This window comes from Labrus mixtus, chromosome 4 (assembly GCF_963584025.1).
Source record: "Labrus mixtus chromosome 4, fLabMix1.1, whole genome shotgun sequence".
In the NCBI taxonomy this organism is placed as follows: domain Eukaryota; kingdom Metazoa; phylum Chordata; class Actinopteri; order Labriformes; family Labridae; genus Labrus; species Labrus mixtus.
This window is the reverse complement of record NC_083615.1, coordinates 16,891,463-16,918,782: the sequence shown is the minus strand read 5'-3', so window position 1 is coordinate 16,918,782 and position 27,320 is coordinate 16,891,463. Positions and strand designations below refer to the sequence as shown.

The 27,320-nt window shown below is 41.2% G+C and overlaps 1 protein-coding gene and 1 pseudogene across 1 annotated transcript; both read left to right on the top strand.

The window, feature by feature from the left end:
• Positions 1-1,210: 1,210 nt before the first annotated feature.
• Positions 1,211-22,198, top strand: cerk (ceramide kinase). Its single transcript, XM_061036116.1, has 13 exons — positions 1,211-1,550; positions 8,262-8,405; positions 9,490-9,612; positions 10,403-10,528; positions 10,616-10,682; positions 10,856-11,001; positions 13,002-13,076; positions 14,465-14,617; positions 14,881-14,986; positions 15,325-15,404; positions 16,098-16,303; positions 16,449-16,669; positions 16,753-22,198. Exons 1-13 carry the CDS (start codon positions 1,415-1,417, stop codon positions 16,838-16,840), a joined length of 1,671 nt encoding a protein of 556 aa, XP_060892099.1. The 5' UTR covers positions 1,211-1,414; the 3' UTR covers positions 16,841-22,198.
• A 2,824-nt stretch (positions 22,199-25,022) lies between these two features.
• On the top strand, positions 25,023-26,346 carry LOC132972956 (E3 ubiquitin-protein ligase TRIM21-like; annotated as a pseudogene).
• Positions 26,347-27,320: the final 974 nt, after the last annotated feature.

Genomic DNA, 27,320 nt, shown 5'->3' with positions numbered 1-27,320 from the left:
GCTCATCTAGCCATAAATATGGGGGACAGACACTTTAATTACATAACTTCTGCTAAATGTTTTTGTTGGTGTCAGATTATTTATAACATAATGAGGATAAACGCTGTTTGGAAGGGCCCCCTTTGAATTTATGCCTTAGGCCCCAGAGGTCTCTGGAACTGCCACTGTTCCCAACCCAAGTCCCTACAGACTGAGCTACTGCCCCTATATCACTCGCATCGTACAAATTTGCAGCAAGTGAAATATTTTCAACTTGAGCATAAAATTCTCGTGCTGCTGTGTCAATAAGGCGTTAGAGTTTTAAAGTTCTCCTCACGTCCTGAGGTTGTGTCAGAAAATGTTGATCTGAACTCCAAAACTGCAGTAAAAATAAATAACATTGAAATACAAGAAATTGCAAATACAATTCTTAAACAATACTCTACTTTAGTCAGTGGCGATTTTGGAGTTGGTTGGGGCCGAAGGCAAAATAATTATCAGCAGGCCCCTCCAAACAGCTTTTGTCCCCATTATGTTGTTAATAATCTGACACCAACATTTTTTTTTTTTTTTCTTTTGCGGAAGTTATTTTAATAAAGTGTCTCCTCCTCAAATTTGGCTAGACAAGCACCGTTCAGTCATTTACTATTATATGAGTGAGTGCTGTCAGTTGTGCCCACTTAGGGGGGTTTCCTACTGTCATTGCAAACTTTGCACATTTTGAGGCACTGCTGTGGTTTGATGTTTATCAGCCCTTGGGGGCCACCTATTGGCCTGGGGCCCCAAGCAGTTGCTTATTTTTAATTTAGTCTTGAATGTATAAGTACGATGGAGGACTAGGGCCATTTTTTAAAATTTGTATTTTATTTTTTATTTTGAGATTAAAGTCGTAAATTTACAACTTTATTCTCGTAAATTTACGACTTTAATCTCGAAATTTAAAAAGATATATAATTTTTTAACATGGCCCTAATCCTCCATCGTACATAAACACCTAGTATGTTTGTAATATATCACATGTACACTACATATATTTTTATTTCCGGAGCTTTATGTTGAAAATTAGAAGCTCAGGTGGCTCGGCTTTATTCATCCAGGCGAGAGTACACAGAGGAGAGAGCGCCAGGATGCAGCCATACCTGACTCCACGTGTGAGCAGAACAGTCAGAGTTTTCGGACAGAACTTGAACGCACCTCCCCTGAGCCCCGCCCACTTCCGGTTAGAAACCGCTATGTGTCAAAAAAAACATCCTGAGCCAGAATCCGCTACACGGACGCACTTTTGTTGACAACGTCGCCTGAAAGTCGTTTAATTTCGCGGTTTGGAGCCTTGCTGGCCACACACAGAGAACATGCCCGGTGACAGGTAACCTTCCCCGGAACTGCTGCTGCCTCTTCAGCCGGCTGAAGGACGGAGCAGGACGGATACACGCAGATGGAGAGGCCGAGCAGACTGCTGTTGCTCTCCGAGCTTCGCGTCAGAAACGCGGCGTACGATGTGAGCCTGAGCCGGTCCTTGCTCACCTGGAAGAGACGGGTTTCCAGCCCCGTTTACCATCCATTCAGACCCAGTAAGACCCGAAACTTGTTTATTTATCTCTCTGTTTGTCTGACACACACAATCAGTCAGTCTGTCTGTCTCTCTGTCTGTCGGCCTTTAAAAACACTCATATCCTGTGAGATAAACAAAGGGACACACCGGAGGGGACAACGAAGATAATGTGCGGACCCGTAGATAACGTGTTAATTTGCACAGCAAAAAGATAATGACCGCTCTATTAAGTGAGACATGATATATCTGGTTACGTAACACATCATCCAGCAGCCTGACACACAATATGTGGAGGTCACACTGAGGCTGCAGGCAACTCACCAAACCTCATTCAATTCTCAAGCTGTTTTCTGAACACAGTATGGAGATACAGAGGAGACAACGTGTGTCAACAGCAGTCTTTTCTCAGTTTGTTCCCCTTTATTTTCTGGTAATTATCTCACTGTAACAGTTACAAAGAGGTGTCGTTTCGTAGCGTTACTATTCATGAAGTTATCAGACACTCAGAAAAACAATGTTGATGGATTTAGCCACAACTGTTGAGTCGAAGCTATTACAGCCAATTTAACTGATGCCATCTGAAGTATCTACTTGAGCAAGCTTGATGCACCTATTAGGGCCTAACTGATATGAGGTTTTTTAGTGCAGATATATTGGCCGATTAAAGATTCAATGTGTAGATTCCGCCACCAGGGGGCGCTCAATCAATACCACAATAACAAACGATAACTTTCAGGCTAGGGAATCATGGGAGTTCTCTGCTACAAAAAAAGTTTGTTAGCTCGATATAACACCTCGTCTCGCCCCACTCATCATATTTACACTCACGTATGAATACAAAAGGTTTTAATATCATCCAGGTGACTTTACATGTGTTATTCTTTTCTAAATCAGCTGATAACTCAGAGTTTATGTCCCATTTTCTCTAAACTAAACGTCTGTAACCAATCCATTACAGCTATGAACACTGTTAGAAACTATTACTAATAAATATTATTTAAAAATAAAGATCCCTCTCGGGTAACACGGTTAATAATTACTCATCAGGTGTTTAAAGCCAGTTTCCTCTGATGACTCGTTTGAGCAGTTTGACGGAGAGAGATTGAACAGACACTCACGTGCACGGTTAATTTTATTTTATCGAGTACTTACATTTCCTCGAATACATCCAACAGTTTTGAAAGCCAGAGATATCCTTTAGTTTATACTTGTAACGGGACATTTCTTCAGAAACATTCTGTGCGTTTAATATTGATATCTGTTTATAGAGTACCTCGCCGACATGTTAACATGTTAACATGTGTCTCTGATCAGCATTATCTTCATCAGCAGATCCTCCCTGTTCATGGAAGTTTATCAGACAGGTGAATCTGTGTTCAGGAAATTTGACTATTCAAAGCTGGTGCAAAAGGTATCAGATCAAACAGGATGCTTCAGGGTTCACTGAGACCTGCTCAGTGTCTGCATGATGCTGCAGGGTTCACTAAGACCTGCTCAGTGTCTGCATGATGCTGCAGGGTTCACTAAGACCTGCTCAGTGTCTGCATGATGCTGAAGGGTTCACTAAGACCTGCTCAGTGTCTGCATGATGCTGAAGGGTTCACTAAGACCTGCTCAGTGTCTGCAGGATGCTTCATCTTTCACTGTGACCTGCTCAGTGTCTACATGATGCTTCATCTTTCACTGTGACCTGCTCAGTGTCTACATAATGCTTCATGTTTCATTGTGACCTGCTCAGTGTCTACATGATGCTGCAGGGTTCACTAAGACCTGCTCAGTGTCTGCATGATGCTGAAGGGTTCACTAAGACCTGCTCAGTGTCTGCATGATGCTGAAGGGTTCACTAAGACCTGCTCAGTGTCTGCAGGATGCTTCATCTTTCACTGTGACCTGCTCAGTGTCTACATAATGCTTCATGTTTCATTGTGACCTGCTCAGTGTCTGCATGATGCTTCATGTTTCACTGTGACCTGCTCAGTGTCTGCAGGATGCTTCATGTTTCATTGTGACCTGCTCAGTGTCTACATGATGCTTCATGTTTCATTGTGACCTGCTCAGTGTCTGCAGGATGCTTCATGTTTCATTGTGACCTGCTCAGTGTCTGCAGGATGCTTCATGTTTCACTGTGACCTGCTCAGTGTCTGCAGGATGCTTCATGTTTCACTGTGACCTGCTCAGTGTCTACATGATGCTGCAGGGTTCACTGTGACCTGCTCAGTGTCTGCAGGATGCTTCATGTTTCACTGTGACCTGCTCAGTGTCTACATGATGCTTCATGTTTCATTGTGACCTGCTCAGTGTCTGCAGGATGCTTCATGTTTCACTGTGACCTGCTCAGTCTCTGCAGGATGCTTCATTTTTCACTGTGACCTGCTCACTGTCTGCAGGACAGGCTGCAAAACAGAATTTGAAGGTTTGACGTCATTTGATGTCTTCACTGATTTGCACCATGGGAGTTGTAGTCAATCATCTCTTTCAGTTTTTATGTCACAGGAATAAAAACTGAAATCTTGTATCTTATATCTTATACAAATGAAAGATGTCAGATGTCCTCTTTTGTAGTTTATATCTTTCCTTATCTGGGAGATTGTTATGTCCCTATAACGAGGGTCAGCTCACATCTGAACATGAAGCAGTTACCTGCAGGAGCTCCTGGAGTGACTCAGTGTTTCTGCTGATCACAGACCAGCTGTTTTTCATAAACACCGCATTGAGTTTCTGTCGTCATGGGGACAACAGAAACACCTGCGGGGTGTGTAACCCTGAGACAACTGTGTGTGTGTTTGTGTTTCAGGTGTGAATCTTTAATGTCTGACCTGCTGCAGAGAGGAGATGCTGCCAGTTTTGTAACATTGACTTCAAGTTTAAAAGTACATTTTGACTTCCTAGGCAAAGTAGGCATCCAATATTTGGTATTAGTGATATTAGGGGTGCAGAAATGCAAAATTTTCTCTAAATGATTACTGTTCCCATTGTTAAAGCGAGTACTCGAGTAATTCTTTTGTAGTTCTTTTTTTTTCTGTGATTCCTTTCCCCCACGGGAGGCCCCGCCCCCAACTATGACGTAATGCTGACTGTATCTATTGATTAATTTGACTCTTCGGGATTTTAATAATTGTTAGTGATAGGCCTTTGTATTAACGTTCAAATTAGGACATTTCTTACTTCAACAGACAGCAAACCTCAAATAAAACTTCACTCAGACATCTTATGACCGTTTTAACACTTTATTATAATTGGAGCAGTGAATGTGGCGAGCGGACATCAGACATCAATGCGCACTCCTCGCACGTTGAAACAGCAACATTCTGTTAACAGAGACTACAGTCTGCAGTGTAGAGCACACTTTACTCTGGGAAATGAAGTTACAATAGAACAGGTGAACGATTTAAGTATCTGTTTCATCTTTCTCCTCTGTGCGTCATGACACACTCGCTCAATCTCGCTCGTCCGTCCACTATGAGCTATTTCTCCCTATAAGGTTGTTCCGTTTTGTAGTTATTAAAATATCTTGAAATAATCATCTAAAATTCCAAAATATAGGAAAACATCTAGTTATGCTCCTCTGCAGCGCCGGCCCTCCCTACACGCAGAACACGCGTTGTGCGTAGGGCCCCACGATCCATGGGGGGCCCCATTTTGCGCAAGGGGACGCATTCTCTGCAAATGGATGCGCATCGCTGCCGTGAGGCGCGCGTAGAGCACCAAGTCAGCCCGAGGCAGGAGAGAGAATAAAGAGATCACTAATCTGACACCGCACGCGTTGCCGCAATGATTGACATCACGCAGCATCTGACCAATCAGCGGTCAGATGCGCCGACAGGCAGTTGGATGCAGGTGGAGAGATGGCCTCCAAACGGCAATATGAATCGGGAGCAAGCAAAAGAAAGAAAAAGTCAAAACAACAGGAGGCTCGTGCTTCACTTGAAGGTATGTTGTTGAAATAAAAAATAAAACCTTTGTGGCATAAACACCCCAGCTGCTAGCCTGCTAATCATGAGACAGAAGAGAGGATCATTCTGTCTAGATGTGGACTGGAGATTAAATTTTCCAGCGGCCCTGATTATCATTTATTGAATGTCTTGTTAACTGCATATACATTCACCTCTGTTGAAAAAGGAGTGCTTAATTGACCAGTTGGTGGTCGTATGTTGGCTCAGGTTTATAGCCTATCAATCTATGCTATCAAGTTTTGGGCTATTTTTAATAGAGGTAAAATGTTGCCATCTCTTGATGAATTTAATTCATAACAGTCATATAAGATTAGGTAAAATAAGATAAATTAAGATAATCTTTTATTTGACCCACAATGGAGACATTTAAAGCGTTGCAGCAGCAAACAGCAGTGTAGGAATATAGAACCTAAGTATGAAATGTAAAAATAAGTATATACAAATATTTAAATATAGAAATATCATCAAATCATAATGAATATTATTATTAGTTGTAGTCGTATTTGCATTAATTGCATTTTAATCTTTGTGAGGCTAGTATTTACATTAATTTCATTGTGAAAAATAAACCAAAACCAGACCAAAACAAATCTTAATAGTCTGCTTGTATGATGGATTTCTTGTCATAACAGGGTCAATGCTGAAGTTTGTTACTAAGGGTGACACGGAGCCAGCGCCCAGTACGTCACAAGTGCCATCAAGCACCATGACTACTGAAGCAGCCTCACCCAGTACGTCACAAGTGCCATCAAGCACCATGTCAACAGGTACAAATGCAGCAGCACCCAGCATATCACCAGGGCCATCAAGCAACATCTCTCCAGCTACAGATGCTATCACTACTCCAAGTGCACAACCAGTTGATCCTGTTCTGTGGCCAGCACACCTATCAGACGTCGATCGGGTTGAATTTGTGCGCCGAGGGCCTTTTAAGGCACAGCGGCTGCCATATGATGACCTCATTGATGACTTTGCATCAAATGCAGACGTGTGCATCTGTAAAAGGCTTGTTCCATTGTTGATAGAGGCTGTTCATTTGATTTGTTCCTACTAATAAAGGTTGTAAACCCAAATGGCATTTCTTGATACAGTCATTTTGTAATGGGGGGGGGGGGGGGCCTCAACATAAAATTCTGCTTAGGGCCCCAATTTGGCCAGGGGCAACCCTGCTGCTCTGTCCTGGATGATCAAACGTTACCCAAAGGTACCCGAGTACTCGTTTGCACCCCTAATGGATAGCTTGTCTCTGATTACCAAACATTGCAGGCAAACTCCTGCACACTTTAAGTCTCTTACAGACAGACAGAGGAGACGAGGTGACCGGGGAGGAGCAACTATCTAAATTGCACAAAAACATTGGCAACATTTTGGCTACCATGTTTGGTGAGGGTGGGTTTTACCGGAGGCGCCACGATACGATATTATTACAACATTTTTGTGAAATGCTGAGAATTGCAATACAGTATATAAATTCCCAGTCTATCCATCTCTCTTCAGTCTTTTTATTTCGACACAATGAGAGTCGAGCCCACAGACTGACCAACACTGTGATAAATCACAATCTAAACTTTTAGTATTTCAGTCTAATCCAACTTAAATGAAAACAAACATGTAGGGATGACAGTACAACTGCGGTCATTTTTATCACTGTTCAAAATGAATAGTACAACCCATTCAGCAATTAAAAATGTAAAAATCATATTTGCTATTAATTCAATAAAAATATTGATACTTGGCGGCCATGAATCGATGTAATATCGCAACGCAAAATATCGGGATACTTTGCTGTATTGGTTTTTCCACCCACGTCTAATGTTTGAAACTCTGTGGTTCTCCTGCAGGGTTTTGTGTTCCCTCGCTCCCTCATCGACCAGATAAAGGTAGGAGATTTGAGCTACCGAGACGCAGCGGGCCTCGTCCACCTACCGGCTGCAGGTTTTAGTGATCGTGATGCTGCTGTCAGAACATATTTCTGTGTTTGCTGCGATGTTACAAACTCTTGTTTGTGTGTTCCCAAACTGGGCCTGAGGTTCTATTCCAAAATGATGCCAGTTTAAAATACCTCTCCAGTGTCAAGACCATGCTCACATCGCGTCTGTTTCTTCCCCCATCCATTAAAACTTAAATGAGTTAAAGATCAATCAAACATCCCATTGTGGAATAAACCTCAGAGAAGTAGATAGAGTGAGCTTTAGTGCTACATCAAATCCAGTAGAAACATGCTCTCTTCCTTCTGCTGCTGCTCGGTCTGTTTCTGATGTGTAGTTTGGCTCAGTAGTCTCAGATATTCTGCTCATCTGCTGTAGTTCACTTTTCAGATTCATGCGCTGATGCTGCTTTAGAGAAATCTTTATTTTTGTGCCTTTATTGTGGAGATAGGACGGGGGATAGAGTCGGAAATTCAGGACAGAGAGAGAGTGAGAGAGAGGGATATGATGTGCAGGAAAGGAGCCACAGGTCGGATTTGAACCCGGGAGGGAAGCCCACTTCTAGGACTGCAGCCTCTGAACATGGGGCGCACAAACTAACCACTAGGCCGCAGGCGCCCCAGAGATAAATCATTTTTAATTAAATATTGTTATAGGAAAATTGCTGGATTTTCTTTCCTCCCTAAGAAAGGGGACGTTCAGACAGAACAGTCTAACATCTATGGATGAAAAAACTGGGCTATCTGACGCTGGATTTATGCGCTGCAAAGAAGATCCTGATGAACAGTTGAACCAGACGTGTACAAAGATTGGCAAGCTAAGAAACTGTGTGTGTGTGTTTGTGATCAGGTGTGTGTCACTGCGTGCCAGTGTCAGAGATCATCTCTGTCCGAGAGGAAGAGGATGAGACCAGCAGGAGGCGAAAAAAAGAAGATGGCAGCTGGAAGAAGATCGAAGAGAGAGAAGGAAAGGACTGCAGGCAGGCCTTCACAGGTAAACACACCTTTAGCACGGGGGGGGGGGCATCTAAAAATGAACACATTTAGAAGCATAGAAATTAAATCTGGAGTCACAACTACACATAACTTTTAAACACATCTGTGAAAACACCTGTATATACAGAGAACACCAAGAGAACATCTACATCTGTTAAAACATCTGGAAATACAGGAAACATGTTTAAAAACACATCTGTACACACACGTGGACAGACAGTAAAACTAGAATCACAGCTGTTCACATAACTGAAAACAAACCTGCACACGTTAATACAAACACATCTGTTCATATTGTAATAACATCTGGAAACACATTTGTGCATTCACTGCACAAATCCCTGAAAATACATCTGGTAAACCCACAGCTAACACTCTAGATAAACCTCCTGAAAATACCTGCTAAAATATCCAAATTAATCTCGAAAAAAGAAACTCTTTAAACTCCTCTACACTCACCTGGAACAATCCTGAAAACACATTTACAAAAACATCTGTTACAGAATAAACACGCCCATGAGACAGCAGAGACATGTAGGATCACATTAAACCCAGGAGAAATGATTTACCCAGCAAATAAACGTGAAAATATATTTAACACGAGAGGAATCAAACATATTAGAAAAGTCCAAACATCTGGAAACACATGAAAAGAAAAAATGGATGAATAAAGTTGGATACAAAATAGAAAAAACAACAAAAAACTCACCTGTAATTATAACAGTTTATGTTGTGAAAACATGGATGAACTCTTTATACCTTAATGATGTATGCACGAGAACTAATTCTGAAGTATTCTAGGAAGACTTTGGATTGTTTCTGTACTTGTTAAACTGTATTAAATGATAAGAAATTAAGTGTTTGGGGCGCCTGTAGCCTGATGTTTTGCTGCGCCCCATGCAGAGGCTAAAGTCCTCTTCCCAGCGGCCATGGGTTCACATCCGACCTCGTCCCTTTGCTGCATGTCCCCTCCTCCCAACTTTTCCTGTCACTCTTCAGCTGTCCTCTCTAATAAAGGCAAAAACAGACCATGAACATATATATATATTTTTTTAAAGATTTGTGTGTGTGTTCGGTTTCAGTGATGTACGTGGAGAGGAATCAGCAGCACCGCTGGCGGTGTGCCGAGGTCACCTTCATCTGTCCAGAGGAGGCGCTGTGTCAACACTGGGTCAGCAGCATCAGAGATCAGCTCGCCGCTATCAGTAAGATTTAACACCAACACACACGCTGAGGCACAATCACAAGCTCCACGTCAAAATCTCTGAACTAAAATCTTCCACAGTTAATGGACGTACGGTGTGAGCAGAGTGCGAGTACACAAAGGCTCAAGTGATTTAAGAAGATGAATTAAAAATAAGTAACACAAAAAAAGGACACCTTCAGTTTGTATCTGTTTTTGTTTAAGTGCAGTCTCTCTAATTTGATAAACTATATGAATGGGGCGGCAGTAGCTCAGTCTGTAGGGACTTGGGTTGGGAATCAGGTCGCTGGTTCAAGTCCGGAAATTGGTCTGTTAGCAGGAGAGGTGCCAGTCCACCTCCTGAGCACTGAGGCACTGAACCCCAAAACTGCTCTGGAGCGGAGAAAAACGTTTTTTTTTAATTCATGAATCATTATAGTAGGAAGGCCATATGGACCTCCAGCTGACAGAATATTTGTGATGATTTAGCTGCATGTAAGCTTGTGTTTATGTGATACAGATCGTGTGTGTGTGGGAGAGCGAGAGAGCCAGCAGGCATATTTGAGCTGTGCATATGAGAGAACGGAAATACACATATATCTGACTTCAACCTCCGTCTGTGGGAGGTTTCTTTTAATATTTGTGAATGTTCTGTCCAGATTTAACTCGTACTGCGTGAGCACATGAACTCGCTTGAAGTCATCCGGTGTGAGCTGACATTACACCACAAATGTTCTACAATCTTTAGCCTTCAAATACTCAGCCGGATGTTCTGTCTGCGAGTCCATGAGGGTTGTTGTTTTCTTCTACAGCCAGCCGACCCAAACACCTGCTGGTCTACATCAACCCGTACAGCGGGAAGCGGCAGGGCAAACACATCTACGAGCAGAAGGTGGCGCCGCTGTTCGCCCAGGCAGGAGTCTCCGCGGACGTCATCGGTTCGTCTCGTTAACCTTCACATTCGGTGTTCTGATCTTTCCAAGTACGGATTGTACATCTTAAACTCGCTGTGTTTGTGATCATAGTGACGGCGCACGCCAATAATGCGAGGGATCATCTGAGGACGGAGGCGGAGCTGAAGAAGTATGATGGGTGAGCATCGTGTCGCTGACGCTCTTTGACGCCACAGAGCGGAAAAACAGTGCAAGAAATAATAAGGCTCAGTCAGTTTGAGTCGATGAATGAATTAGCCTCCAAAACATCAACCATCAGGAGTAATGACTTTCTAAAGCTTTAGCTAACATGTGACTCTGCCCCCCGCTCAGGGTGGTGTGTGTCGGAGGAGACGGCATGTTCAGCGAGATCATCCACGGCCTGATCTGGAGGACTCAGATGGACGGCGGCGTCGATCCGAACTGTGCGGACGAAGCGCTGGCTTCCTGCTCGCTTCGCATTGGAATCATCCCTGCAGGTGAGAAACTCCTCAACACGCTGGTTCTATTTTGGTGATGATGAACCGTAGGAAGTGTTGCCTCCAACCTTCAGAGTAGCAAAAATATGTAGATGACTTGGGCAGGTTGTAAAGGTCGTTCAGGGGGGTCAAAACATCCTTCTGGAGGTTGTAGGGGGGCTTGAGGAGGTGATGGAGGAGGTCCTTGTGGGGATTGATTTGGTCACTGAAGAGCTTACAGAGGGCCTTGAAGAAGAGGGATGAATGTAGCCTAAAGAATCATGCTCCTGGGGGGCCAATAGCCTAGCAGTTATGATGCGGCCAATGTACGGAGGCAATAGTCCTCTGTGCAGCGGCCGTGGGTTCGAATCCAACCTCGACCCCTTGCTACATGTCGTCCCCTACTCTCTCCTTCCAACATTTCCTTTCTCACTTCAAGCTTTCCTTGCCAATACAGGCAAAAAGGTTCCAAAAAAAATATTGAAAAAAATATACTGAGGTTAATTTTTGTTATTTATTTATTTATTTATTTATATTTTATTATTTTATTATCTGATGTTTTGTCCATCTAACAGAGTGGTAACATGACACACAATCAAAATTCATGAAAAATGAAGCAAACCCCTTTAAAAAGAGAAGCCCTCCAATGATTCCCCGCCAGCCCCGATGTCATCTTTTGTTATTGTTTTGATTCAGAGCCCCCTGGCGGCGGAGTTTACATCTGCAGTGTTTAACACGTGTTTTTCACACGTTCACAGGTTTTCTGACCCTTCCCTGCATATCTGTGTAATCCATAGTTCAGTGCCAAATAAATGTCTCTTGTCAAGATAAAACTGCACATTTTAGACTGACCTTTTTATTACCTGTGTAATAATCAGTCTGTCTAATCAGCATGTTGATATGCCACACCTGTCAGGTGGATTATCTTGGTTAAGGAGAGCTGCTCACTAACAGTTTGAAACACATAGAGGAACAGGCTCAGATCTTTTAATTCACCACAAGTGTTGCTTTTATATTTCTGTCCCGAGTTATTCTCTTAGTGACGACTGGAGGTTAAATGCCCCAACAGGTAACGAGAAGTAGGCCAAGAGTTGTTTTATAACAAAACATGCTGTGACCTGGACTTACACTGTTTCAAAGACTGCTTCTTCCTGTCTATTATTGTTTTCACACTTGTAGAAAACTCACACTGCATGTGTGAACACAAACAGTTTTTCACTCTGCCTTCACCCAGAGTTTGTACTGCCAGACCCCCTAGTATTTTTTCCGCAGCAAGTCAGAGTGAGCTGATGTGAGAACGCAGCAGGATATTATCTGAAGAATTCACCTCGAGCCAATAGGAGGGGGATTGACGTTTCTATACTGTGATTGGCTTGGCTGTGATTGGCGTCATCCCCCCCCCCCCTCCCCGTCTGACAGGGATAGTCTCCCGCTGTGAGGAGTATAATGTGAACAGCTAGGTTGGGAGAATATACAGAGCAGTCCTCCTGAAATGATCTAGATATTTGCAGGAGTGCAGATGTGAAAACAGCATATGTATTTTCTTTGCAAAGTTTGAGTGCTGGAACTTCAACATCCTGATGGTATAAATAGAAAGAACAAATGACAGTGGCCTCATTTCTCCCTTTTTTGTTTCTTTCCTTTTTGTTTTTTACTTGTCTGTGAAGGCGTTCAATAAATAAAAATACATTAAAATAGATAAAACCGAGAAACTCTCTCTCTCTCTCTCTCTCTCTCTCTCTCTCTCTCCCTCTCTCTCTTTCTCACTCGCTCGCTCAAACACACACACACACACAGCCGTCAGGGAGACATTGTTTTCTCTGAGCAGCTCAACCTGCTTTGAAAAGTGCAGTATTGTGTTTGTGTAGAACTGTTGAACTTAAACCGGCAACATCTCTAAAAACAATGAAACGTGTGAGGTTCTCAGTACCGTCAGTCGAGCTCGGGGACGTTCTGAACATGAACGATACGTCGATAAGAACAAATGGATGTGATGATGTATGTTCCTCTCTGTGTTTCAGGTTCAACTGACTGTATCTGCTTCGCTACTGTGGGCAGCAACGACCCCGTGACCTCAGCACTGCACATCATTGTTGGTCAGTCACATCAAGTTAAAAAAACAATACAAGTCATTTCAGTATCAGACGGTTTATCTATAACCTTATACATCAGACATGCATATGTTTTTATGCATTTATGTCACTGCTTATCTTAAGTCTTCTGCAATCGTCAGTTTTTATGTCTATTTTTCAGCGTTGTTGTATCATGTGTGTTATTTCCTAAAAGCCTAACCAGGGACAAGGACTGTAAATTAGCCATGGCTAGAAGCCCTATATACATCGCATGTGTTGCACTTTAATTGATGTAACAATGCCTACATGTATTGTCACTGATAAATAAATAACTCGGAGGATGATGATTGTGCTGCAGTGATTCAGTTTAACAAACCTCCCCAGTAGAAAATAAAATCACACATTAGGGCTGGGCAATTCAATCGAAAATTAATCAAAACCAACATTCAGAACCTCTAACTGATGTAATCTTGCCCATGTTGATTATTTTCAGGGCAGAGTCATGTGACGACATGTCCGATTCGGACATGGAAGCAGTGTCTGTCGTTTGGATTCATTTTGTCTTTAGGGAAGACGACACCTAACAAAAAAAGTAAAATGTAAACACTGCTGAAAAACTGTTTGCAAGAAATGCAAGTTATTCATTTTCTACTGTTTTTAGAGACGTTCATTTCTACTTTAAAACTAAAATGTGTCGTTTTTATTTCAATCGATGCTTTGATTTCGGTTCCAAGTATTCAATAAATAACCACAAAATAGTTCATCATATATGCACTCTTTCTGTCCCAGCTTTATTTACAGTAGAGACCATGTCATGTCATGAGGGCAAAAAAAAAAAAAATCGTTCATTAATTGTGATATTGATTTGAGGTCATATCATCCAGCCCTATGACACATGTGTATCACTAGGGGGCGTTTAAGACTGAGCTGTGACAGGAACATGCAAATTTGTAATGTTATGAAATGTTACTGTAAACCACTGCATTTCTGGTGTCTTATAAACTCATGAAGGTTAGGCACTTTGGTGCATGACACGTAAATAAATACAATCAATCAATCAATCAAATAAGTCTGCAGGTTTCTCATAAATGGCTACATCCCCAGGCATAGGCCATGCTCATATAACAGCCAATCAGTGGGTTTTTTTCATAATTCAGTAATATGTGGCTCAAGTTTATGATTTCTTTTGTGTGCTATTTTAAACAATGATTTCAATCTGTCCCTTTGTTACTTCAATAGACTCATACCACATTACACTTCTGGGCTCTCCATGGTCTCATGCTGCCATCTAGTGTATATTAAGAAAAGTACTTTACATGTTCTTGATGGATATTCAGAGTCTACCAGGGAATGATTCCAGATGAGTGTGTTGACGATGTGTATTTATGTGTTTTGTGTGGGTGGTTGTTTAGGAGACTCTCAGCCGATGGACGTGTGCTCTGTTCACCACAACAACACCTTCCTGCGGTACTCTGTGTCCCTGCTTGGATACGGTTTCTACGGCGATGTGTTAACTGACAGTGAGAGGAAGAGATGGATGGGACCGGCCAGATACGACCTCTCAGGTATGAACAGACCATGTGCTTAAAAAAAGAAATAAAATATGACGCTGAATTGTTTTAAATAGAAAATCCAACACGGTGATAATGGCTCCTCTTTCTATGACGACCTTTAACAAAAAGGTCAAATTAATCCCTCTATATAGACGTGATACTGTATAATGATATGGTTTGAATAGAAGCTGTGTCTGTGACAGTGATCCTTGGTTGTCCCTTTCATTTTTTTCAACACCTGAGCTGGCTTCATGTTGACACTCTGACTCCTGCAGGTCTGAAGATGTTTCTCACTCATCATTACTATGAGGGAACAGTGTCCTACCTACCCGCCAGAGGAACCATGGGTACCCCACGGGATGTAGCCAGGTGTCGATCTGGGTAAGCATGTCACATCTACCCATTCACACCCATTCACACAGTGATGGCAGAGGTTGCTATGTAAGGTAGCCATCAGAAGTAACTAATCTCCTCATATGTCGCCGACGAAGCAGCGGGAGCATTCAGGGTTAAGTGTCTTATCCCAAGGACACATTGGACATGTTGCTGTAGGACCTTCCGGTTGAGAGACGACCGACTCTACCAACTGAGCCACAGCCGCCCCTGCTTTTAATTAGACTAAACTGTCAAATCACCTGAACCCAACAGTTGAGATCAGTTGAGCAATTATTATTTTGTGCCTCTTTTACAATAACATCCATGTGTCTTTAAATTTCCAGCTGTGTGGTTTGTCAACACAACGGGCACCTTCTCTCAGAGAGAGCCGAGAGGTACGAGATGGATGAAACATCAGACAGCGGTGAGTCCAACAAAAACGTCATCAGATGCCTCAAACACAATGAATGAGAAAATTGCCTAACCATCTTGTACATTTAATAAATGTATTTCTATTGAAAAAGTCACTCATCCCGGAAGCTGTAAAAGCATTAACCTGGTTTGCTGTTTCCTACTATCCCTACCTGTGTTTCTTACATGTTGATTTGTTTTGTATCTCAAAATGCGTTATTCTTTATTCGAAAAACTTAAGTGGTCTAAGAAAGGATTGGGATCTTGTGTGTAGTCTTGTACCAAGACACTAGGGCTAAGAAATGTATCCTCCTAAAGTAGAAAAAATATCCTTTCAACCATGTAGTCGCTGCTCTGGACTATCGATCATATCTCATGGTCTACCTTAGCAGACAGAGAGTTGAAACCGTCGTCATGGAAACACAGATGCTCAAATGTTGAATTCGTCAGCACTTTAAGAACTTCTTATCAATGTTGGCTTTAAAGGTGTGATTTTAAGTTCATTCCTAACACGGCAACTGGATGATAAAAACTCAGTTAAAGGTCAAAGAAACAGTTCTTCCAGAGATCTTCTGGAAGACAATTGCTTTTTGTTGTTTTCCTGTAAGTAATATAGTAAAGTAATATCAACTTTCCTTTTGAAAAAAAGACTAACTTTGTTCAGCAGCAGTAAAAAAAAATCTAAAAATGTGTGTTTTGGTCTCAGAGAGTGATGGCGAGTGGAGGACAATCAGAGGGAAGTTTCTGGCGATAAACGCTGCCAGTATGAGCTGTGCTTGTCCTCGCAGCCCCAAAGGCCTCTCACCTGCAGCTCACCTGGCTGATGGCACCACCGACCTCATCCTGGTGCGGAAATGTTCCCGCTTTGACTTCCTCAGACACCTCCTCAGACACACCAGCAAAGACGACCAGGTATTGAATCACCAATGTGGGTTATTCTCCCCAAATCATCATAAAAAAGCTTTTAAAGAAAAAACTATCTTGTGCTGGGGATATCAAACCGTTTGGTCCAGTTTGCTGACAGCTGGTAGAGTCACACCTTTTTCTGTTTTTCCAGTTTGACCTGACTTTTGTTGAAGTCCACCGTGTGCGTCGTTTCCGCTTCACTCCGCGTCACTGCCAGAGCGACTCCGACCTGGAGCTGGATCTGCGGGAGCACGGCAAACGACAGATCTTCAGTCAGATATGCAGAGACCACCCAGCTTGTGGCTGTGCCCCCGCCTACAGCAGCTGGAACTGCGATGGCGAGATCCTCACCCACACAGCCATTGATGTCAGGTAACACAACACTTGGGGTATTTCATACTTTGGTATTATCAAATAGTTTAACCCTCCTAAAAACTCTCTCTTCTTCTCCCCAGAGTGCATTGCCAGTTGATCAAGCTGTTTGCACGAGGCATAGAAGAACCAACGGTGTTTGAGGATCTCCCCAACCCCTGTGCAATATAAACCCTAAACCCAAATGAATCCCTGCAAGACACTGGAGTCTTCTTTTTGTTTTCAACCCCACTGCTTCTGCTGCCATCATTGAAAACTGTTACACAACAAAGATCTCCAGTAAATATAGAAAAAAAAACATCACTTTCTGGCTCTGAAAGTCATAAACATTGATCCCCACTGACAGGTATTTAGGTGTAGTAACGTCCTGAATAGCCAGAAAGGCCGTACTTGGAAATAGATTTTGAATTTTTTTCCTGCATGACGCTGTTGTTTTACTGCCGCACCCAAATGAATATGGGGTGTCTGGCATCCAAATTATTAGTATTATTGATCTCCTGTTTTGCAGATGAGACCATGACCTGATGGTCTTATCTTGAGGTTACAGATGTTTTCTGTAAAGGTAATATGATGTATAAACAAAAGTCAGACGCTTTGGGTGCAAACCAAGTGATACAAGTGTTTCTGTGTTGCACAAAGCATTGCTGCCTGAGTCACTGCCTTTAGAGCTGTTACTCTGACTCGTCTCAGTCTTACGGCTGTTTGGATGTAAACTTGTCTCGACTCATAGTTCTCTCTGTTTCTCAAGTAGTAAGACTCGGACTTGATTGATTCTAACTCATCTCAGGCTTGTAAGGGACTTGCCTTGTCTCACCCTTGTATGTATTTGGTCAGATCTAGTCTCGACCCTGACTTGCCTGAGTCTTATGAGGGATACAAACAGGACTTGTGACTCACATTGTTCCCAGTCTTGTGATTGATATCACCTGGTCTAGTCGTGACTCTGACTCCTCCGATTTGGATGGATGGATTTGACTCTTACTCATCCTGTATCTAACTTTGCTCCGTCTGGGGAGTTTTTTGACTTGGGCTTGTCTTGACTTTTGCTTGTCCCACTTCTTGCTTGTAATATGACTTGGACTTTTGCCGGTCTTGTGAGTAATTTGACTTGAACTTGTCCTCCCAGATTTTTCTATGTCTTGTTATTCTTTTGACCTGGACTTGTTTAGGCTCTTACATGTCTCTCTGAAAGATTTAATTTTGACATGACTTGACTCCGTCCTTCGTTTGTGGTTGTTGTAACTTGGAATAATATTGACTCTGACTGATCTTATTCTGGTGGTTGGTTTGAGTTGGATTGGTCTTAACTCTGACTCATCACAGTCTTGTGAATGTTTTACTTGGTCTTACCTCTATCTTCTTTGACTCAGACTTGTTGTGACTCTGGCTTTTCTAGATCTTATCAGTGATTTGACTCAGACTTGTTGTGACTCTAGCTTTCGGTAGTTTGACCCAGACTTGTTCTGACTTTAGCTTATCGATGTCTTATCGAGGATTTGACCCAGACTTGTTGTGACTAGGTCTTATCAGTGATTTGACTCAGACTTGTTGTGACTCTGGCTTATCAAGGTCTTGACTCAGACTTGTCTAAACCGCAAAGTTCTTGTTTGCGTTTAGATTTTTTTTTTAAAGATTAGAAAATGTTACATATTGGCTTATTTGCATTTTAAAAATAGTTTCTAATTATTTCAAATACTCCAAACTGATCATGCATTTTGAATTAGCTGTTTCATATTTTTAAGGATGCCAGACACCTGCAACTCTTTCTCAGCGTAAAGATCATTGTGGGTCAGCAGTTGGTTCATTGTTTTCAGATGTTGAACCCCTCTGTGTCCGACGTTTGTGTGAAGGTTTCTGTTACATTCTGATTTTAAATCAGATCCTTTGAGCTCAATCTTCACTTTATTTATATTCCTAAAAATCGAATCACATTCAATCGTTTTTAATCTTCCATTTCTGCTGCATATGCAAGTAAAATCACACAAATAAAAGTGGATCCTTTTTAAAAACAGCTGCTTTAACACCAATAGTCCACAAAGATTCTGCAGGTTTTATGTCTACGAAATGAGCTGAGGTTGTAGCTGGAACTTTAAATGTGTTTTTTTGTCATATAACTACAAGATAATCATCTAAGCCAAACAAAAAATCTTATTAAATTCACATGAAACAAAAAGAAACTTGGGGCAGGCTTTCCCCAAATGGTTGCAAAATAAATCTGATAATGAAAAAAGCTACTAAAAAACAAATTTCTTCTACATAAGCATGTAGCCTTAGAGATAGTCAATCGACTACTTTAGTCCAGACATAAATGGCCAAACAATATCCGGACAGGTTGCTTTTAAAGTATGTACAGCGACATTCCCCAATAGAGGCACTGAAATAATTTCTGGTGGTTGTTTTTGCTTCTAGTACCACCATCAGGTCAAAATTAAATTTAAATTGATCCTGAGCGTTTCTTCTATACGTATAATAGAAATACAGTCGTATGTTAACCCTTCACAGCCAGGAAACAATGCAACCTGTGAGAACAAATCATAAAGACAAAGTCAGACAATGTGGGAATCAAATCATTAAACGTTAGATTTATCTACACTAACACTTTTGTATCTACACAATCCAAAAATACGACCGTAAAATGGCTGTTAACGTTTCTATCTTTGTGTTAAAATGTGAAATGTTACATCTAAAACCCAGTAAGGGACATTGTGGGATTTGTGTTAAAGATTAGAAGTTTAAATGAATTTTACTGACAGAAACTGCACTGTAAAGACCGGTGATAATATGCAACCACCTGCTCTCAAAACACATTTTCTCAGAGTGAAATCTTATCTTTACATTAATTAAAGGTCACATATTATGCAAATTACAAAATGCAAGTTTTCTATCAAGAATATGTGTCCCTAGCCTATCTACAAACCCCCCAATGATGAGAAAAGTCCATCCTCTCCGTCTTTTGCCTGCTCCACTTTTCACAAAATGTGTGCTCAAACAGGCCGTTTGGAGATTTTCCCTTCATGACATCACAAAGGGCAGTAACCCAGGTGGGTGACACTCCCACAGCTAGGTGTTTGTTCTGCCCTCTGAGTCTGCCTTCTCACCATAAACAATAGGACATGGAGCAAGCAAGCCCAAAGCACATCCCCTTCCAGAGAGGGGGCGTGGTCAGACACAGCTCATTTACATTTAAAGCTACAGACACAGAAACAGCCTGTTCTGAGCAGGGCTGAAATAGAGGGGTTTATAGGCATGATCAAATACAGGATCAGAGTGGATTTAGAACAAGACACTTTAAAGACATTATTTGGGGAGCTCTGAGACTTATTTAAACTGGTTGAAGAGGAGAATAATATGTGACCTTTAAACATTTACGGCGGGCAGCTCTGAGCACGTTGTAGCCTGATGTTAACCGTCTGTGTAGCCACTGCTCTCTTCTTCCAAAAGGTGAATTTCTTTATACAAAATCCAATCAGCATGTAGCACCATCATCTGGAATGTCATTTCCAAGTTTTATGTATATATTTTTTGCATTTTCTTCACTTTGTGAAGAAATTAAGTGATGTTGGTCCATCCAATAGTTTGGTCAATGGATGATTCTTTATGGTTTTAATAGCCGCACGTCCCTCCCTCTAACACTGGTGATGTGTAGAATATAATTACTTTTCATGTTACTGACCCTGAGACGAACCAGACAGAAAGTCCAGTGTCAGCACCGCACTATCAGACCATAGATGCTGTTGTTTTGTTTTGTTTGTTGGGTATCCAGCAGTTCTGTTTCCTCTCTGCTGTTGTTGAGCTGGACTCTAAATGACAGTGGAGTGAACCAGTAGCAGCTCATGGTGCTCAGAAAAACCAACCAATCAGCTTTCTGTTGATCCTCATCCAACCAAATACCAGCCGAGGTTTAATGATTTAGCTGTGTGTATGTAGCTCAGTCTAGAGGTCTTCACAGGTCCAAAAATCTTGGGTCAAATTAAAAACGCCCCATTGTACACTACCCGAACCCTACATGCAAATATGAACGATGCTGCACTTACATTAAAGAGAATGACAACAATGAAATCCTGACAGACCTGAATAGACTGACATTAACGTGGACCGCCTGGCATCTTGTTTGATAGGACCTGAGTGGACCTGTGAAGACCTCTGACTGATCTGTTCATGTTATACTGATGTACAATCAGAAACTAAATGTTTGCTGTAAAACCTTGACGAACAACAAACCAAATGTTTCAAGCATGCACTCAAAGAGGTCGACTGATGGGAGTTTTTTTTTTTTTTTTGGAGATGATAAAAGTATTTACATTTAGTGGGCTGTAATTAATTGTTTTTGTGTACATGTAGAGCCAACTGAAGACTTGAACTAGCAAATGTGCATGTTTTCACAAAAAATAGATTGCAGGAAATTTGCTTAACTAAAATAATTCTTAGCAAGTTATCTAGCAAATTAGCTAACTGCTAAAATGCTTCTAAATGGCTCTATTTAGCCATGAAAGAGCCAAGCTCAGTTGCTCTAAGGCAGAAGCTAGCATTTTCAACCAGAACAGCTAGCATTCAAGTTAGCTTGATTAGCAAGTTACCTCCTAGCTAATCAGGCACACTAAAAGTTCTGCCAGAAAAGGCCCGGTCTTTGTAGCCTACTTGATAATGACACAGCAAAATTCATTCAACTCACAGGGCTAAAAAGTGAACTGCTGTATCTCGCAAGCTTACAGTTAAAAGCTAGCAAGCTAGGAACATGCTAGTTCTACTCAATCGCAGTAGCTATTTGCTAATACGGCTCTGCTAGGCAGAGACATGTTAACTCATGTTATGAATAAAATGAGAACTGAACAGTGGAAACAGCATTTTGAGTTAGGAAGCTAGCTAGCCGTGTTGCTAACAAAGTTCATTTAAAAAATGACTTGAATGACGATGGTTCTGTCGAGAAGAAGTTTTTACGAGGCGGACAAAGTTCAACTAAAATTGTAAGAGTCACATAACTGAAAAGTTAAGCTAAGAGAGCAGGGTGATAACGCTGAAGTAACAGATGTTGTTGCTGTGGTGACCAGGTCCTTAAAGCAACTCAGTGAAGTGTTTGTAAAAACTATAGTATAAGTGAACAAGTAGGATTAGAGATAATAAATGAGAAAATCACTAGTGTATTAGCTGTTCAGCCAAAAACATGTAGGATGTAGGATGAAGGATAAGCATTACAAATTATTATTTTATATTGCTAATAAATCTAAATCTTTCTGATCATCTCTAATATTTCAGAATAAACTCAAAGTCCGGTGATTCTTCAAACTATTTTTTGCTTTTTATGTAATTAAAACATTTTTTTAATTTAGCTTTCAAGTATTAGATTCTCCCAATTTAAACCTCTCCAGCTAACAAAGAATATTATTTGTCTTCATTAGTGTTGTTTAAATGTGACCCTGAAAAGTAGTTTGATCGAGTAAATCAGTCGACCTCGAGCTGTTATCTGAGCTGTAACTGATCTTTACCTTCTCCTGTAGCGGGCTCATTATCAGGAATAAAAAATAAATTAAACTCTTTCGTGTACAGAGTGATCATTTTATGCCAAACCCCTCAGACCTTTTTCATCAGGGCCGGCTCGAACCATTTTAGGGATTTCCTCACGGTAAGAAAGTGTCATTTTTTATATATTTCACACTAAAATGTAACACTGAAATTCAGTGGGGACCCAGCGGTAGTGTTGTAGTTCTCCAAATCGGTCTTGGTCTCAAAACATGAGGACGTCCTTACAGTCTATGCCAAGGGACATGTAAGGACGCCCTTGTGGAATTTATGAGAAACCACAGCCATTATCTTTATGAATCAGACTTTATTAGGATAGCACTTTACATGCAACAAAAATGTAGCAACTGCAGCTTTAGTCTGGGGAAAAATAGTCTGAAGACATTCTTATAAACCAACGCATATCGGCTTGCGCTTTCTTCAGGGTGCAGACTGCACGCGTTGGTTTATTTGAATGTTTCTAGCCCAATGAATTAAAGGCCTTTTATATTTTTCTAACCACCCTGAGTGTCTGGACCTGGATTATTTAAACCTACGCTTGTTTTGGTCTTACATTTTCCTCCACTTTTTTTAAGTCTTGGTGGTGATGGTTGGTGTTCATTGATACCGTTATACATGTTTCAATATGGGTACCTGCACTAAATTGCCTTTTCAAAATAAGCTTACAATTTGTCCTTTATCACACACTGTCACAGTTTTGCTCCTCTGTTCACCTGCCTTTACTCAGTCACTCGATATTTTTACAATCACCCTGGGTGCTTCTGAGTTGAAAGGTGCCTACACAATCTGACAGTAGACAGCTCTTACACTGCAGATCACACATTCACACACTGATGGTAGAGGTTGTAAAGTTTACATCAGAGGTAACTAATCCCATTCATACACACTCATACGCCGCTGATGAAGCAGTGGGAGCAATTCGGGGATAAGTGTCTTGTGCAGCGGATATTTTGCTGCAGGAGCTGGGGACTGACTCTACCACTAAGCCACAGCCACCCCTCTTGGCTGCTGGGCTGCTGTATGTTTTCTCTGGTAGAATAAATAATGCTTTGTTCACGAATTTCCAAAGGAGGCAATAAAACCTCCCTTACAGAGCTACACTAAAAGGAGGAGGAGCTTTGATATCAGATTATTTTCAGTTAAAGTGAAAGTCAGTCGTAGTGAGAGCAGAGCTGCAGTCAAGAAAAGTCTGTTTCTCTCTGATGACTAATTGAGGTGAATCCTTCCAGTTTTTCACAACTTTCCAGCAGCCTCTTTCAAACATCGGTGAGTTCAGCGCCCTACAAGGTCAAAATGCTCTGAGTAAATATTTAAATGTGCTTTTTACTTTGTAAAAATATCTGTTGCACCATGTAAAAATCATAAAGTATCATAAAGGGATCATTTTGATTTAAAATAAAGGAAAAGTGTTTTTTCAAAAAGAGGTAAATCCCCAAATACAGCGCCTCACCTCTGACAACTTTAAGGTGTAACAGAGAGCAGCTACAGCTAGCATTAGTGTGAGTCCATTTATGCAATGTTTACATGTTTTGTCATTTAATAAAAAGGATCATGATTCTCCACTCTCTGTTGTGCTCAACCCGTAATGCATCCACCTGCCACTAGGTGGGGCTGTAACCATAGACTGGCTGTAGCTCTGAGTAGGGTCCAGCTGCAAACCAAACCTATAAAAAAAACTCTGCCCACTGTTTAAATGTGTTTGCGGTAATGGAAGTAAAAACTGCAGGATCCAAACCAGGTCTCCTCCACAACACGCCCACATACACACAACGCTGAGGAGGACAACAGACCGATGAGTGATTTATTACAACACATTAATTAAGGAAGATTTGCAATAATTAAACATCTGTAAGTAGTTTAGAATTTAATAAGTAGAGGACTTTGAATCTTCTTTAAAAAATGTCAAATAAATCCATCATAAGCTTACAAAAGGTGCATTTAACAACTTTATTTTGGAATCATTAATGAAGGCTTCATTATTAAATTACATTTAACCTCTTTTCAGTTTGTGTCAACACATCCTAAAAATGATTATATGTCAGCTAATAGGGGGGCTCAATAACACACTTAAAGGTCACATATTCTCCTCTTTAAGAAGTGTAAGTAAGTCTTAGAGCTCCCCAAAACATGTGTGTAAAGTTTCTTGTTCTAAATCCACTCTGATCCTGTATTTGATCATGTCTATAAACCCCTCTATTTCAGCCCTGCTCAGAACAGGCTGTTTCTGTGTCTGTAGCTTTAAATATGTAAATGAGCGGTGTCTGACCACGCCCCCTCTCTAGAAGGGCTTGGGTGGTTTGGGCTTTCTCGCTCCATGTCCTATTGTTTACGGTGAGAAGGCAGACTCAGAGGGCAGAACAAACACCTAGCTGTGGGAGTGTCACCCACCTGGGGGAGGGGTTACTGTCCTTTGTGATGTCATGAGTTTGAGCACACATTTTCTGAAAAGTGGAGCAGGTAAAAGACGGAGAGGATGAACTTTTCTCATCATTGGGGGGTTTGTACACAAACCAAGGACACATATTAGTGTTAGAGAAACATGGTGAAGAGTATTAAGCATAATGTGTGAGCTTGAATTGTGCTTGATGATCACCTGAAGCTGCTTAGTGAATCATCAGCCACAATAGAGCTCAAACAGTCGTGATGAATCACCATAAATGTTAAATATTAATTTAACCTTATACCCCACAAACTGCAAAGTGAGTTTCACGATCATCCTGTATTAGAAGCTAACAGGATGGATCTTTTATAAGCCTGTCATTTTTACCAAAAATAAATGATTTAGTGTTTTTAAGTGACGTGTATGATGTCTTTACTTATGTTATTGTTACATCTGACAATGTCAGGTCTGAAAAGACATCAGCTGATCGCCCACGTGGAAAACCTGGAAAGCCAGATGTGTAAGAAGCACGACAAACTGCTGGAGCTGTTCTGCAAGAACGACCAGATGTGTGTCTGCATGCTGTGCTTAATTGAAGACCACAAGAAACATGATGTTGTTCCTCTGAAAGAAGAATATAAAGGAAAGAAGGCCAAGCTGGGGAAGACAGAGGCTGAAATTCAGCAGATGATCCAGAAGAGACAACAGTAGATTCAGGAGATCAATCATTCAGTGGAGCTCAGTGATAAGAATGCAGAGAGAGAGATCACAGAAGGTGTTCAGGTCTTCACCACTCTGAAATAATCTGTTGAGAGAAGCCAGGTCGAGCTCATCGACACAATCAAAGAGAAGCAGAGGAAGACAGAGAAACAGGCTGAAGGCTTTATCAAAGAGCAGGAACAGGAAATCTCTGAGCTGGAGAAGAGTAGCACTGAGGTGAAGCAGCTCTCAGGCTCTAGAGACCACCTCCACCTCCTCCAAAACTTCACATCACTGAACGCTGCTCCACCCACCAAGAACTGGACTGAAGTGAGAGTCCATCCAACTTCATATAAGGGGACTGTGGTGAGAGCTGTGAGCCAGCTGGAGGAGACGATCAGTGAACAGATGAAGCGGCTCTATAAGGTGGAGCTGAAGAGGGTCCAGCAGTATGAGGTGGATGTGACACTCGATCCTGATACAGCAAATCCCTATCTCATCCTGTTTGATGATGGAAAACAAGTTAAAGATGGTGATGAAAAGAAAAATCTGCCAGACACTCCAGAGAGATTTGATACTTGTCCTATTGTCTTTGCAAAGCAGAGTTTCTCTTCAGGCAGATTTTACTACAAGGTTCAGGTTAAAGGGAAGACAAAGTGGGATTTAGGAGTGGCCAGAGGGTCGATCGACAGGAAGGGACAAATCTTTCTGTCTCATCAGAATGGTTTCTGGACGATATGTTTGAGGAATGAAAACGAGTATGAAGCTTGTGCTGGCCCACCAGTCAGTCTTTCTCTGAAGTCTGGTCCTGAGAAGGTGGGGGTGTTTGTGGATTATGAGGAGGGTGTGGTCTCCTTTTATGACATCGATGCTCTGATCTACTCCTTCACTGAGAAGCTCTACCCATACTTTGATCCCTGTGTTAACAATGGTGGTAAAAACTCTGCCCCTCTGATCATCAATCAAGCTGAATAGAGCAACCATTGAGTTTCTTCAGGTTCATGTCAGAGATAATTTCAGAATTTCACAGTTCTGGTTAATAAAAATGATCTTTGTTAGAGAGATTTTTCCACAACACTTTGGCTCAGCTGTTAAACATACAAACAATATGCAGCGAGAATCATACTTTGTACAACATATATTAATAGGGCCACGTTAAAGGATTTTTCATAAAGTCGTAAACAAACAAGAATAAAGTTTTACATTTACAAGAATAAAGTCTTTATTTTACAGTATGAAATCCATGAATCTATTTAAATAAGTTAAAATGATTATTCTGAAACAGCAGAGGGTCAAGTGAAAGGTCAAATAACTTGCTTCTATGTTAAGATAATAGTCTTAAGAAGATAGAAATGACATAATTTGATGATTGATGTCCTTTCTTAAAAAATGACAGACTTTGATATACATACCTTTTGATTTTTTCTTTTGGAAATTTCAATTTCCGCCTAAACTACATGTGTGTCTAAGTGTGTATTTAAAAAAAATTAAAATGGTTTTGATAAAAAGGATATATATGTGATAAGGCAGAAACTTTCCCTTTCAGAGAAGCCCTAATTTTCACAATTTTTTAGTTTTTGGTAAGAAATCTAAATCAACCAAAAAAAATTATTTTGCAGTAAAATATTTTCATACAACCATTGCAGGGTTGGTAATTTTCTCCAGATACACTTTTTAAGATTTTGGTTGAAATTGTCTTTAGGTCCTGACAGAAATTAATAACTCATGTTCTCTGAAAAAGGAACAAAGAAAATCCGTCACCTGTAGCAGTTGTAAGCCTGTAAAAACTTTGACCAATGTCTGTCACGAGGTATCAATCTGATGAACCAATCAGACGCCTCCCTGTCTCCCTGCTCGCTCTCTACCTCTTGCGTGCTCTAGTCCACACTCAAAGCATGTCACTGATGACGGAGTTTATACTGTGAGTTTACTTACTGCTGAATGAGACATGAGACGACGTAGTTTCTACACAATGCTAGAGATGAGCTGAGGTCCACTTCTGGAGCAACGGCGCTCGTGCATGTTAGTGAGGGGCGTGGCTTAGGGAGGACAGAG

What these genes read in the sequence shown, in the direction of transcription:
- cerk (XM_061036116.1), top strand. Translation starts at nt 1,415, where the DNA reads ATGGAGAGGCCGAGCAGACTGCTGTTGCTCTCCGAGCTTCGCGTCAGA. An exon ending in AGCACTGCACATCATTGTTG is followed by an intron (nt 13,077 to 14,464) that starts GTCAGTCACATC and finishes GTGGTTGTTTAG; the next exon opens with GAGACTCTCAGCCGATGGAC. An exon ending in GGATGAAACATCAGACAGCG is followed by an intron (nt 15,405 to 16,097) that starts GTGAGTCCAACA and finishes TTTTGGTCTCAG; the next exon opens with AGAGTGATGGCGAGTGGAGG.